The 14,341-nt window shown below is 32.8% G+C and overlaps 3 protein-coding genes across 4 annotated transcripts; 2 read left to right on the top strand and 1 right to left on the bottom strand.

Annotated features, from left to right (window-relative positions):
• The first annotated feature begins 1,320 nt into the window (after window positions 1-1,320).
• On the top strand, window positions 1,321-2,147 carry LOC107368667 (uncharacterized). The gene is made up of 2 exons (XM_015936531.3): window positions 1,321-1,530; window positions 1,627-2,147. The coding sequence occupies exons 1-2, from the start codon at window positions 1,452-1,454 to the stop codon at window positions 2,094-2,096; spliced, it is 549 nt and encodes a 182-aa protein (XP_015792017.2). The 5' UTR covers window positions 1,321-1,451; the 3' UTR covers window positions 2,097-2,147.
• A 1,917-nt stretch (window positions 2,148-4,064) lies between these two features.
• On the top strand, window positions 4,065-5,248 carry LOC107368732 (uncharacterized). Its single transcript, XM_015936606.3, has 2 exons — window positions 4,065-4,160; window positions 4,289-5,248. Exons 1-2 carry the CDS (start codon window positions 4,115-4,117, stop codon window positions 5,002-5,004), a joined length of 762 nt encoding a protein of 253 aa, XP_015792092.2. The 5' UTR covers window positions 4,065-4,114; the 3' UTR covers window positions 5,005-5,248.
• On the bottom strand, window positions 5,164-13,760 carry LOC107368728 (fatty acid synthase-like). Of its 2 annotated transcripts, none has more exons than XM_015936602.3 (4): window positions 13,347-13,723; window positions 13,070-13,222; window positions 7,060-12,609; window positions 5,164-5,917 (listed from the first exon to the last, which is right to left on the bottom strand). In XM_015936602.3, the coding sequence occupies exons 1-4, from the start codon at window positions 13,480-13,482 to the stop codon at window positions 5,697-5,699; spliced, it is 6,060 nt and encodes a 2,019-aa protein (XP_015792088.2). In that variant the 5' UTR covers window positions 13,483-13,723; the 3' UTR covers window positions 5,164-5,696. The 2 variants fall into 2 exon arrangements, with proteins under 2 accessions (XP_015792088.2, XP_015792089.2); XM_015936603.3 differs by lacking the exon at window positions 5,164-5,917 and adding an exon at window positions 6,470-6,854 and having other exon boundaries at window positions 13,347-13,760.
• Window positions 13,761-14,341: the final 581 nt, after the last annotated feature.

The following is a 14,341-nucleotide window of genomic DNA, read 5'->3' as shown; positions in this document are numbered from 1 at the left end:
TTTTGTGCTATTTTTACAATATTATCATTAGCATTCATTTTATCCGTTAGATGGTTTTGATTCAATGTCAATTGCAACCAGAAAACAGTAAATTATAATCGTTATTTCATTTCTTAAGCTGGTAAAACTAAATTTAAAAAGATTATTTCATAAAAGGTCTCAAAATGTTTGACATTTACAACTTCAGGGACAAATTCCATCAACAATACAAATTCAGGTTATTCAACTTCTATCAGATCGAGTCACATAAAACTATGTTATTTTACTTTTATCAATACAAGCTTTAAGAGTGTAAACACACTTGATTATTTTGATTGAAATCAAGATGCGTTGACATTTATCAAATTGCTTTCAATATGGTCGTTTGATAGGGATCATATTAAATTGCATCTCAACTCGGTAAAATAAATAAAAAAATTTAAAGATATGCTGTTTAATAACAATATTTTACAGCAAAATTACCAATCTAAAAATATTACAATATATAAATTCAATGTACTGAATATCAGTGTCAAAATGTTGGCCATCGAGCGATTTAAACAATTACCAATTTTGACACAATAAACGTTTGACTGGTCATCATTACACAGCATGAAAGTTCAGAAAAGTAGGAAATTTCATCTCAGAATTCGTATCTCTGAGAAACTCATAAAAATAGAGGCTGGAGTAAGAATGAGGAGTTCGTATACAATAAGTTGAGTTTAGGTGAACAACTTTTTTCTTTTCTAGGTTTATGGTTTATCGTTACATCAGAAGTTTACGTAAAACTTTGTCTTCGAGTTAACGGTAAAGAAATGTATGAAAAAGAGACCGAAGTTTGAGCTTACTCATCATTCTTACGAGCAGTCATGAACTTGGTCAAATCACTTAATAGCAGCATTTTCAGTGCAAGTCTTTACTATTGAAATAACGTTTTATTATGTTTGATTATGACAATTAAATCATTGAAATTATTTCATTTTCTGAGCCTGAGTAGCCATAACTTGACTGACTAAGCGAAGGGCTTTCCTGATGAGGCATCTGATCTGAGTAGCCTTCAGATCAATGATGGAAAATAGCGTTCAGCAGTACTAACTGTTCAAGGTTTATTAGATTCAAAATTTCCTTGTATTTAAATTCATTATGCATTTAATTATTTAAAATAGCGGTTATCCAATCTTGTGATCGATCTCCTAATTTTATTTTATAATTTTATAATCTTGTCCAATTGCACCAATAAATTGGTGAAATTCTGGTTTTAATTGGTTTAACTGTTGCTTTAATAGTCACTTGATGATTGACTTTCAATTATATTATTAGACAGTCAAGTGATGTCCAGAAAGAAGTGCTCAGAATCATATCAAGTTGGCTAATAACAGAATAAAAAAACTACACAATCAGTTGAAAACTATCTAAGTGTTGTTGATTATTGAATTTAACTGAATCTTGTATTCATTGATATTTGAAATCAAATGATTTCAATACAAATCAAAATGACAATTGAAATGGAAATGTTTATAGATTTGTTAATCTTTTCCGCTTTGCTTACAAGTAAGTATTAATTTTGAAATACTGAACTGAAATACTGTTTGAACAATTAGATAATATTTATTTTAACGCCAATTGTTCATTTTTGCCCCTTTACAGCGTGTTTAGTCGTAGCTTTACCAAAATCGATGCTCATACGCTTATGTGAAACTGCACGATCAGCTCGTGGTTTGGGTTCAACTAAAAGTGAAGTGACCCAGGCAAAGATGAAGGATGTGCAAAGTTACATTGGTCAGTTTGGATCGTCTCCTCATCACAAAGAAAGAAACGAACAAATGTTTGAAATCAATCCAACTAACTGTGGAGTGAATCAGATCTTAAGTGTTTTAAATTATGATGGTGAATATATGGGTGACTGGCCGATGGGTTTGCTTGATGTGGCCTCTGAATTAGTAGCCTCCAGACGGTCTGCTGGTCGTTCATTAGGACTAACTTTTGAAAGTGAACTATTCAACCCCAACTTAACAATGTATCACCTGAGACAAGATGAAAAGGCCGCGCAATTGATTGAAAACTATACGGCAAAGTTGGCTAACAAATTTTCACCCAATAGATCCCGAATTTATTGATATTTCAAATGAAATGTATTTATTACAAATAAAAAAATGTGATTCCATAAATTTTGATGTATTTTTATTTCAAAACAAAGCAGATCAATTCAGACTGAGATTTATTCAATTACCAAGTCAAAACTTATGGTGACAAATCAAATTTAATTTACATTTGATTGAAGTCATATTTTGTATTTTGCATTAATTATATCAGTCCGGAAATGATTGAACCAGACTGGTTATTAGCACAAAGACAAACCATTTGTCTAGTTAACCCTTTTGTTATCATCTGTGGTTTAAAATTCTGGTTCTGGTTTCATTAAGATATTCATGAAAGTGGCATAAATTTGGATCGGTATAAATACCATGGACTTTAAAGTTACAGTTTATAAGAAAATTATTCGATACATTGAAACTGTGTACTTAAATCAACGAAAATGAAAATATTAATTAAATTGTTAGCCTTTTTTGCTTTGCTTTCAACTAAGTGTCAAACTTATATTCCAAATTTCAACTGATTTTTATATAAAAATGTTATTGTATTTTTAGTTTGCTTGGCCGTCAACATAACCATACCGAAGCCGATTCTCATACGATTAAACGAAACTGCAAGATTAGCTCGTGATTTGGATTTAAATGAAGATGTAGTTATCCCATCAATGAACGCTATTTTGAACAATTACATAAAAAGGAATCCAGATCAAGTGGTTCCATGTAACAGTTTAATGGATGTTGAAAACGCAGGAATTATTCAAGTTGGAGTTTTATTTGCTATATTAGACTGGTTTAGCGGTTAGATCAACTCGATCTCCCCCAAAATTATCCTGAAATTTCACCAATCCTCCGATTTTATCCATTCAATCTGCTTTGAATTAATCTGCCCAACACAACTTCACTGATTATTTTGCTTATTAATTTACAACCTCTTCAAATTGCCTCAATCAAATGCTACAATTAATCTAAACTCGTTTGTTTCTGGTTCTGATTTGGTTTCAAATGCAAATTCAGAAGTCGTTCCTTCATTTACCTTCGTTTACTATAAAAATATTGATTCACCAGAATCAATTGCAATTGAAAATCAAAATGATTTCCAAAGAGCTATCCAGTTGCTTGAAAACTATTCAAATACATTTACAATCAAGAGTCTTAATGATCATCATTAAATGGTTCAACATTGTGATCGCTGATTTCATTTCATTAAAAATAAAAGTCTAAAATATATGTTTTAATAAATCAAAATAATGGATAAATTTATTAAATCGTTTTTAATATGGTTATTTTGAAAGCAATCGTATTCAATTTCACCTTAATTTGGTTAAAGAAATGCTATTTACCAATTACCAATTTAAGTATTATTTAATATAAGGTATAGTTTTCAGTGTAACTCTACACAAATAACGGTTTAACATATTGGAGCATTGCAATCAATGAAATTGTCCGAATCTAACTTATGAGGTTCATACAGTTGTAGTTGGATTGCCAGTCAATCGATCGTTGTTATGTAGTAATTAGTTTGCCATCTACATTAATTATTAATCACCTTTTGTAATGCAATTATTCGTTCTGATCAGTTCTGCATAATTTAGTTTTTATTAAAATGTAAACATTATTAACAGTTGTTGAAATAGCGACTGTACTTCATGTTGCCTTGATTGGGAAAAATGAGTGACAATAGCAGGATTCCTTTCATAATGGACTGACAATGTAAAGAGACTTTACTTTTACCCAAATGATACCAATTATGGTAACATTTTAATTTTTACCAACAGAACCTTTAATTAACATGTAATGAACATAATCAAATTAAATGTTGATTAGCATAAAGAAACTAAATGAGAAAAACATTTGGCATCAACAGGTCATTTTACCATCTTTATCCAACCGCTCTTTCTGTTTTCCTATTTACAGCATGTTATTTTACAAAGGTTATTTTAATGTTGCTCATATAAATTGTACCTTAATTTGTGTGTTTATTCAGTTAATTATCAACAATTGGAAGGTGCAAAAACAACAGGATCCACAAATTATCAATCAAAATGAAATTGTTCATTAAATTGATTGCTATTTCAGCCTTAATATCAAGTAAGCGCAATTTATACTTAAAGCCACATGTTAATGTACTTTATCTATACACAATCTTTACCCAACATGAAAAGTAAACAAACCAATCTGATTACTAATTTTATCATTTATTTCTCTATTTATCTCAGCCTGTTTAAGTGTTACTTTACCTAAATCTGTTCTCATCCGATTGTGTGAAACTGCCCGTTCAGCTCGAAACCTAGGCCTTGGTAAAGGTAGAGTAGCCGAAGCCATTATCGATGATATTAAAAGTTATCTTGCCAAAGGAGCGTCGCCCAGAAGAGAAATGGTTCATGTCACTGCTAACAATTATGGTATGTCTCAGATAATTGCGATTTCTAATTTTAAACCTGATTATGATACATTCGCTCAAATATTGGGTATGTTGAGTGACATCAAAAAACCTACAGTACCTGGTGAGACTTCAACATCTCCTTCTGTGGCTATTTCCACTGCTTCCCCAATGGACTCCGATTTACCATCTCTTCCTGATAATACGTTTGATGGACTTGAACCTTCATTAATCAATTCAACTTTTCCCGATTCACTTCCTGATGATTTTTCCAATATCTCACCGCCATCTGTTTCAACAGAAACTGCCAATGTTGACTCATCTGTCTCTGGAAATAATTCAGTTGCTGGTGTTGTTCAACAAGTTGTTTCAACCTTAACTGCTAATGAATGTTCAAATCTTGATTTTCCAGAGTCACTTGATATTGAAAATCAATCAGAGGTACAAAAAGCCGTTCTCAGAGTAGCAATAAGTGGATTCAAACAACGAGAGAAACAAATGAAATACCTTGAAAATTATTTAAATGTCGTCAAAGATAAATTATTTGCTTGAAAATCGCAATCTAGTCAATTGAACAGTGTATTGCTCAAGCAATTGAAATACAATTTTTAACCTTAATTAGCTCAATTAACTATTTGTCAATGTTTCATTATGTTTAAACAACAATTCCCGGTTGAAAATCAATGTTACAAAATAAAGCAACAAAATGAATTTCAATTTTTGAACTAAAACGCACAGAATTTTAATAATCAGGTCAACAAAGATTATTTTTGAAAATAAAAAACTTAACAAAACAGTTGGAAATTTAAAATTTTGACAACAAATGAAAAGATTTTTACATTGTAATCTAACAATGTATTACAATGAACGATGGTTTTTTTACTCAACGTCATAATAGACAGACAACTTGAAATAAGCATTAATGTGCCATAAACTACTTATTCAAGTCTTAACCTATTTCTGTGAGCTCTTTAATGTCAATCAAGCGACTTTATTTCCCTGTGGTTGATTTAATGATTACTGGTAAAGTTCAAAAGTTGTCCCAACATCAACTCTTTCATTCTCCGTCCTGATAGTGATCTTTATAGAAGCCATCAATGTACTCAGAACGAGGTGAATGCCATGAAAGCTTTACTTTGTCTTTAAATGTCACTTTTTGTAGTTGCTTTTTGCTGATAAAATTGGATAATCATGTTTTTTTACCCTCCATATTTGCATTGAACGTTGCCTCTTGAAAGTTGCCTTCAATTGTTGATCTTGGAGGTTAATTTGTACACACCATTAGCTCTTTTAGTGCCAATTAGTTGATAATACAGTTTACTTATGTACTGATCAAGTTGGAACCAGTAATTGGGATGTTCGGGTGACAATAAATCAGCCAAATGTACGGCATAACTAGTAATACCATGCCGCTCTCCATATTGTTGACATTTCCTAACCAATTGAGGCCAAATAAAAGTATAATCTAGGAAAGAAAGCAAATAGGAACAAATTATTAGTATTACTTTCTGTTTAGACAAAACCCAGCATTAGTTGTTTTATCACTAATATTATGTCTTTTCAGTTAACAAGCAAAAATTGTAACCAACAAACTGTTGATCACAGCGTAAAGTGTCTCCCACTTTGACAACCGGAAAGGGACATTATGGGTCCATAGAGAAAGAAAAGAGAAAAGAGAGAGAAGAAGAAACAGTAAGAGTAATTTCCTGTGATGGAAAGAGAAGATAAGTCACAACATGCAAGAGAAAGAAACGTCGACAGATAAATTGGACGATTGATGAAGATAAGAGAAGAGAGTGAAGAAGAAGAAGGAGCTATATGACGATTATGATGAATTAGATGATGAAGAGGGAGAGACTAATTATTGTGGCAACTGTCATTAAATATTGTACATAATATAAAAACAGTTGAACTGTACAATTTTTGTATTCTCTGTCTCTTTCTTTTACTCTTTCTTCCTTTTTTACTGACTGTCTGTGAAACATCAGTTTGTATCATTTGCCCCTTTATTATCAACCTCCATGACTTATTAATATATTCCTAGTCTCATTTGGTACAATTAGAGTCATCTTTATTTGCCTTTCATTTTTATTTCTGTCATCGCCTGTTTTCCTCCTGATTGACTCGTTTTTTCATAATTTATTTTCCAGGTCAAAAGCCGATTCAGTCAATCATTGAGTTATCCAGACGTTTGAATTTAATTACAATCACAAGAACAGCTCTCTTTTTTATGTGCCTCTCATTCTGCTTCTTGCTTATAGTTATCATCATTGCCCTCTTCTTCTTCTTCTTATTCTGCTGCTTTACCACCAGTCTGTATTTTTTTATCAGTCTATCTGATTGAACATCCAATGGTTGCTGTTACCAAACCTCTAACAACAAGAAAAGTCTGTGAAAAAAGTCTATGAGTGTAAAAAGGAAGAAGGAAAATAAAGTTAATAATAAAATAAACAAGACTGTTGGGTCTTCTTATCATAACCAGACCATTGGGGTGACACAGTGTAAGTCGGTATTGAATAATAAAAAAAATGAAGCAAAAAGGCAACTCAGAATGGCAGATTGTCGTTATTTTATAGATGATTTTCATAATCTGAAATAAATATATACCTTGAGACAGGGAACATGAGATGAGGGTGAGAAAGTTTATCGAGAGTTCCTCTGAATTGGTAATATAATCCAATAATTCAATCATTAATTGGCTTCTGAACTGATGGTTGTCCTGGTGAGATCCTCGGTAGACAAGGAATACTTTGTTTACTGTATAATTGTGTGAAATATCTTTCAACACTTGATCATATTTGGTTTTCTTATCAATTGTTTCAATGAAATCGAAAATCTTAACGGATGAATCATCTAATAATCCAAGTTGATTGATAATGGATGAATGATAACACAATGGTGATAATGATGATGCTGGTGGTGATAGTAATGAGTTTGACACTGAGGATGATACTGGTGAGTTTGAAGAAGTAAAAGGTGATGACGGAAAAATTGTCGTAAATTTTGAAGATTTACTTGAAGTTAAAATGATAAAATTAGAGACTTTGTCTGTACGCTCAGAGTGTTTCATGATTTCGAGTTCAATATCACCTGGTTGACCAAAGATAATATCAACCATGGGCTTATCTGGTGTAGACTGTTGATGATTAAACCGGTTTTTGTAATCACTCAATTCAATCTTGTGAAGGTCTCTTGAATTGGGTAACGGACAAACTGTTCCATTGGCTATACCTTTATGCACTAAATCAATAACTTGTTGATGAATTTTAAAACTGTTTCCTGTTGCATCTGTGGTTGGTGATTGAAAAAGTCCTTCCGGTGTAGCCCCATGGTAAGTTATATTTTTAAGGAAAACAGCTAAACCTAGGTCATCATCATCCGACATGGGAGACTTATTAAGGTCAACGCACCTTCCACCGACAGTTAAACACTCTAAAATAGACTCCATGTTACCTTTGACCTGACTAGGGCTGGTGTAACCTTGAACGTCATTGTTTATAGCAGGTAAAACCATAGTGTTAGCAACTAAATCGCATCCGTGACCATTATTTATATCCATAATTGTTTGCTCAATTCCTTCACTAGTGGCTGTAATGATAAACTGGTGATTTCCTAATGAAGGAAATTGTTTCCTTATTGATAGCTTTTGGTCCTCCGTTTCCACCGTCAGGTATAAGGTGCATTCTAATTTTAAACCGATTGCGATAATTGCACGACCAACGGGTGAGTGTCCATTGACAATTAAAACAGTTTCATTGGTTTGCAGACGACTACGGATAATAACAGCATAATATGCCAAGTAATAAGGCAAAGGAATGGTTGAAGCTTCTTCAAGTGACCATTTTGGTTGATTAAATGGCCAACTAATGATGATTTGATATTCACATGTAACAGAATTGTATCTAATTATTCCAATTTCGGTGGAACCATCAGCTTTTAATCCTGAAAATCCAATTAAATGACAATTAAAGTTGGACTGGATTGAACACTGGTTTGAACAGATAACAGACGAGATAAAAGAAGAGTGAAACAAAAGTTGACCCAATGAGTCATCAAGATTGTTGAGCTTAGAGTTTGCTTTTGATGACGAAGAGTCTGAAGTTAAATTGACTGGTAAATAATGGAAGCTTCCTTGAACACCATTACGTAAAACATTGTAAGTTAAGCCAATTTTCATAAGCTCATCTAAACAATGTTTAATGTCATTTCCATCAAAGTTGCTCGTCTCATTAATCAACCATTTCAATTGTGTTTTCTGTTTTTCATCATTCACAGTTAAATCATCTTTCTCTAGTGTATCAATCAGACCCATCGATGAAGACAAATTATTAACAATCAAAAAGTGTATGTTTGCTTGTTGATCAACATTCAGATTATCATGAGACATGAAAGTACTTGAACCAAGTGACTCAATATTAACTTTCTTGACATTCAATATTACCGGGTCAATTGACCGACGAATCAGATAAAGGTAACCTTGATTGGTTAAGTGGCAAGCAACCATTACTAATCCAAGCTTTGTTAAATCTAAATACTTGAAGTACTCGTAATCATTAATATCATTATTATTAATTTCATCATTATTGTTATTCCCTTTAACAATAATATTATTTTTCTCATCAGGGCTGTAAACATTTTTGATTGTTTGTAGGACAATAATAAAGTCAACATTTGATATAACTGGACCAAAAAGCTGCCTTAAGTAATCAAATAAATTGATTTTATCAGTCTCAAGGATCAACAAACGGCTGGCTGCTGTACTGATATCATTGTCATCTAATCTTGAAATGTTGCCGTTGGTCAATTGGTTTATGGAATCAATTTCAATTAAATTTAAAGGTGGTGATTTCCGTTGCTGTAGTCTATATTTAACAGAATCTCCAAGTGTCCCATTAACATAATCATCTGCCACTGTGATTGATACTATAGTTTGATGCTGGTTCAATTCAAAAAAAAGTTCCATTATGATTGAGATACTCGTTTCTAAATCTTGGGCCTCAGAGGTAAATCTTGGAGTGAATTGTTCAACGCTTAACGTCACAGAATCTAATTGTGAGGGTAATTGGAATGATCCAAAGTGTATGCCGCGTATGTAAATATCATCAGATGCAACAACACCTAATAGCTTATCACGGAATATCTCAATTTCTTGAAGGCCTTGAATGGATTTTGATGGTACACAGTGAATCTCATCTAAACGTGAGGGTATACTGGAAATCGTTTTATGGTTACTTTGTTGGTTGGCGAAACTAGCAAGCTGTAGCAATGCCTCGATACGAACAATCCAATCTTGATGGTTACTCATTTTACCCTCCATTTCATCAATATTTACCGTGACAACATTCCTCAAGTCACCTTGATAATGAAGTCCACAGCGAGACAGGATTCCATAGAAAACATTTTTTCCAATGTTATTCGGCCTTGTGTATACTTTACTTGAATCTTCATTGTCATTTTGATTGGCATCATTCAAACTACCAATGGAATCATTAAGAACAGACACAAGACCTGTCATAATCACTAAATTAGTTGAAGGTAATGTTATTGCAAAATTGTATTTACTTCCAAATGTTGGCACAAAATTGACACAAAATGATAATGTTGAATTTTGATCTTTCTTAAGCTGAATAAGCTGGCGCAGTTTAACACGTTCTAATCTTATTGGTAGTTCATTGGTGTTTTGAGCAGTTAAAGATGCAAATTTTGACCATATTGCATAAATAAGACCGGAAAATGGAATAACCTGATGACCGTTATAATAAAAACAACCAAAATGCTGATTACCCTCTTTGCTTAGATTAACGATGAATTTTTCTTGGGCTGAGTTGTTATTGTAAAATTCAGGAAATCGACGTATCAATCGAGGAATTGAATGATCAAGTTTAATCAATGGTGATAAAAAAGGTGTCTCAATTGGAGCTGGACTATTGAGCTGATCGAAGAGCAAAGGATCTAAATTAATATCATAACCATTCAGGAACAAGTTTCCTAGTGATTGTAAAAGACTGTCTGGCACATGATTGGTATCATTATTCGGTGTATGGTGTATGCCAATCTCAAATGGAACTTCAATGGCCGCCAAATCAGGCAAATTCCGTTTTAACAATGTCGTTAAGAATCTTTTGGGTGAAATTTCAATACAAATAGCATCCTTTGGAATTGATTGGCAAGCCTTTTCAAACTTGACTACATTTCTTATTGCTTCAACCCAAAAGATTTGCGCATTGATCGATGAATTGAGATCTAAACTTGACTCGTGGGAAATTATCCATCGCTTGCTTAAGGACCTGTAAACATTCGAGTAGTGGCTCAACTCTTGGCGATATTTTTCTGCAATCTCATTCAACGCTGGTGTATGAAATCCACATTCACATGAATCAACCAACCGGAAGAAAATGTTTTGTTTTGCAAGAAAATCAGCAAATGTATCTACATCTTCCGTTAATCCTGCTAGAGTAATATTGTCGACTGCATTGAAACATGCTGGATATAAATTGGAGGGGATTAAAGGTGATAATTCATCCCAACATAGTCCAATAGAGATCATTTTACAGCTTTTAAATGTTTTAGAGGCAACAACTGAGTAACAAACATTAATGAGAGAATAGCAAATATCAAGAATCTCATGTTTGGACATGAATCCATCTGCATATGCACAGCAAAATTCACCAAAGGAATGACCAACAATTATATCAGGAACAATTCCAATTGACTTTAGAGTATCAACAACAGCAATTTGAAAAATGCCAAGAGCAAAAATCTTCCAAAAACCTTGTGTTGGCCCAAAGAGTAATTCTCGAATATGCTTAACACCTAATGGATCAATAATTGCTAGTGAGTCTTCAATTGATTCTTTAAATGGTTTCAAACACATGAAAGGTTTAATCATGTTATCCATTTGACATCCAGCTCCAGGAAAGGTAAAACACAAACGAGGAAGAGAAGAAGGCAATTGACAAACAGGAGACACTTTTCTGGACAGTGGATGTGAAATGATGTAACTTCGATAATTCATGGACTTTGAGTGTGGGGATGCATTATAAGACATATTATAAGCATAACGGTTAACTAGTCGTGCAAAATGGAGAGTTATTTGATTCGGCTGTAAATTCATGATACCATTTACAATTGTTTGCAAAGAAAGTTCATTACGTCCACAACAAAGCAAAAGAATTGACCTTTCTTCAATTTCGCTGTTCTTCTCTACTCGAGATTCACTTGGTGCTGACCCAGCTATGATGAAATGCCCATTGGCTCCACCGAAGCCGAAATTGTTGATGGAAATATATTTACCGTCGAAGGGAGTTACGTTTAAAACCGGTGCTATCAAACCTTCAAGTAATTCTGGAATACGTGGTGAAGGTTGCTCATAATGAAGATTTGGTGGAATTGACTTGTATTTTAAAATTAATAGGCATTTAATTAGTGAAGGTAAGCCCGAAGCGGATTCACAATGGCCTAAGTTACTCTTTATTGATCCTAGTAGCAAAGGTTTATTTGAATGTGGACGATTTTTACCCAGTATTGACCATATAGCTTTAACTTCTTCCATATCACCGACTTCTGTTCCAGTTCCGTGGCACTCAAAGAAATGCATCTCTGTTGGATCAATAGCTGCTTGTTGGTAACATCGATCAATTAAATTGGCTTGCGCCTTCCATGATGGATAAGTAATTCCTTGTGATTTATAGCCATCACAATTTGTAGATGCATAAATCAAATGAGCATGAACCCGTTGAGCATCACAGGCTCGTTCAAGTATAACTGCTGTTACGGTTTCACCACGACCATATCCTGAGGCTTTTGAATCAAGAAACCTACAAGTACCATCCTGAGATGTCAGCCCGAGTCTGTGAAAGAATAGAGCGTAGGATGGAGACCAGAGGATGTTTGCACCGCATACAATGGCCAAGTCAATGCAACCATGCGTTAACTGGACAAAGGCCTCATTTAATGTGGTCACACTTGATGAACAAGCTGTTTCGTAAAGAAAAACTCCACCTTTTATGTCAAATATGTAAGCCACTAAACGTTCTAACAGTTGAGGAAAAGATAAAGCTTCTTCGTCATTTAATCCCAAACTTCGATCAATCTCGTTGTACATTTGAGAATAAAATAAACCAACTTTCCGTTCACCAAGACTCCATGGGTTCAAGCCTAAAAAGTTATAGTTAAAATGATATTTCGCTTAATTTTATAATTTTCCGATAATTAATAACATTTTGAATAATTGTAGCTCATCTGAGCTAAATTTATTGTAATATAAAAATATCTATTAAAGTAAATTCGCAGTCGTAACAGAAATTCAACTCAGCATTGACAGATTTCATTCAATGTTGGCAAAAATTGATGAACCAGAAGTGTTATAACAAAAATGTAATAACTACATGTTTCATTTCTTTTGTGATCATAAATAAAACTTGATGGACTTCCTCGAGTTTATGTTCCTCATATAGACATACATATCGGTATAACAATAAACTAATCCGATTTTCTCTCTACCTAATGTTAACTGACCACAATATATTTATTTTGACAATAGAAATATTGTAGTTAAAGTTAAATTGACTTAATTGAATTAAGTTTTACTTCTTTTGTTAATTTTTCTTTGTCTTACCTGCATCACAAAGAGCTTCAAAAATTGTTTCAATACTGAACCGTATAGAAGGATCAAGAAGGTCAGCTTCCTTGTCAGATAGACCAAAAAACGAAGCATCAAAATTGTGTAAGCCCTTCAAAATACCACTTTTTGAGGGTAATCCATAAGTACCTAGAATGAAATTTGAAATAAAGAACACAGTTAAAATCAGAATCTAAATAAGTAATTTGTATGAATGAAACTAAATTAATTTAAAAACTGTGTAAACCAAAAGTACACTAATCTGACGACTTACCTTTTGGCCATCTTTCTTCATTTTCAATCAACATATCAACACCATTGTATAATTTATCTTTCAGTTCCTCAATGTTGGAGCAATCGGGGAAACGACCAGATACACCTGATATCACAATTTCTGGTTTCTTATCCATATTAACTTAAGAGAAATAGCAACAATTGTTTAAAAAACGAGATTAATCCATGTAAGGCAACGGTAGAAAATTTATACAAGAAGCGAAAGATGATATCGCTTTAAAAAACTGATCATCAAACCTCATCATCAATTAATATTTTATTTCCTTCTATTCACAGACAGCATCCCAATTAACTTTGATTTAACACCATTTACATATGTTCAAAAGGAAAGAATTATAATTTAAAAAATACAAAGAACACAAATCTAACGATTCGTAATTTGGCTTAAAGCATTATTTGATAACTATAAAATAACATAATAGATGGCAATAGTAGGACAGCTTTGTACTAAACTGTAGATATATTAGATTTTCGGTAATTTTTTAATTTTGATTTTTTAATATTAAATTGAGATGTAAACTTTATTTTTTCATTTCTCTTAGAAATCAAATATTCATAATATGAGTATTTATATAAGAAACAAATCAATTTTTCACCTAAATCAACAGCTGGCAACATTTTCTTCACAAAGTTTGGCACCCAATCTGATCAAAAAAGGATGAGGATACAAATTGCCTTGGATGGGTTATTGGTTTATCGGTTAGTTTATTGGTTAGAGATTTAGTGATATATCAAAATTTGATGCTTATTAATGAAAATGTTTTTTCCGATAAAAAATTTGAAAAAACGCTGTTTGTCATAATAACTATCCAGTGCATTCAAATAGAGATATAAATTGAAACATTTGTTTGTGTCATAACGATTTTTCTAATAAAAAAAGTTCAATTTAATATTTATCAGCTTTTGAGATTTACTTTGGTCGAGTGAAAAGGTTTTTGAAAAGAGACCAGAGAAGTTACAGGTAATTATTACATG

This window comes from Tetranychus urticae, chromosome 2 (genome assembly GCF_039701765.1).
Source record: "Tetranychus urticae isolate SD_2017Ah chromosome 2, NJAU_TeUrti_SD_1.0, whole genome shotgun sequence".
NCBI lineage: Eukaryota > Metazoa > Arthropoda > Arachnida > Trombidiformes > Tetranychidae > Tetranychus > Tetranychus urticae.
This window is presented reverse-complemented; position numbering and strand designations above follow the sequence as displayed.

Excerpts from the sequence above, each read along its gene's own strand:
- LOC107368728 (XM_015936602.3), bottom strand. The coding sequence starts at position 13,482 with ATGGATAAGAAACCAGAAATTGTGATATCAGGTGTATCTGGTCGTTTC. Across the intron at positions 13,223-13,346 it reads TGAAGAAAGATGGCCAAAAG|GTACTTATGGATTACCCTCA; the intron begins GTAAGTCGTCAG and ends ATTTCATTCTAG. Across the intron at positions 5,918-7,059 it reads CTCATGTTCCCTGTCTCAAG|ATTATACTTTTATTTGGCCT; the intron begins GTATATATTTAT and ends TTTCTTTCCTAG.
- LOC107368667 (XM_015936531.3), top strand. The coding sequence starts at position 1,452 with ATGATTTCAATACAAATCAAAATGACAATTGAAATGGAAATGTTTATA. Across the intron at positions 1,531-1,626 it reads CTTTTCCGCTTTGCTTACAA|CGTGTTTAGTCGTAGCTTTA; the intron begins GTAAGTATTAAT and ends GCCCCTTTACAG.
- LOC107368732 (XM_015936606.3), top strand. The coding sequence starts at position 4,115 with ATGAAATTGTTCATTAAATTGATTGCTATTTCAGCCTTAATATCAA. Across the intron at positions 4,161-4,288 it reads TATTTCAGCCTTAATATCAA|CCTGTTTAAGTGTTACTTTA; the intron begins GTAAGCGCAATT and ends TATTTATCTCAG.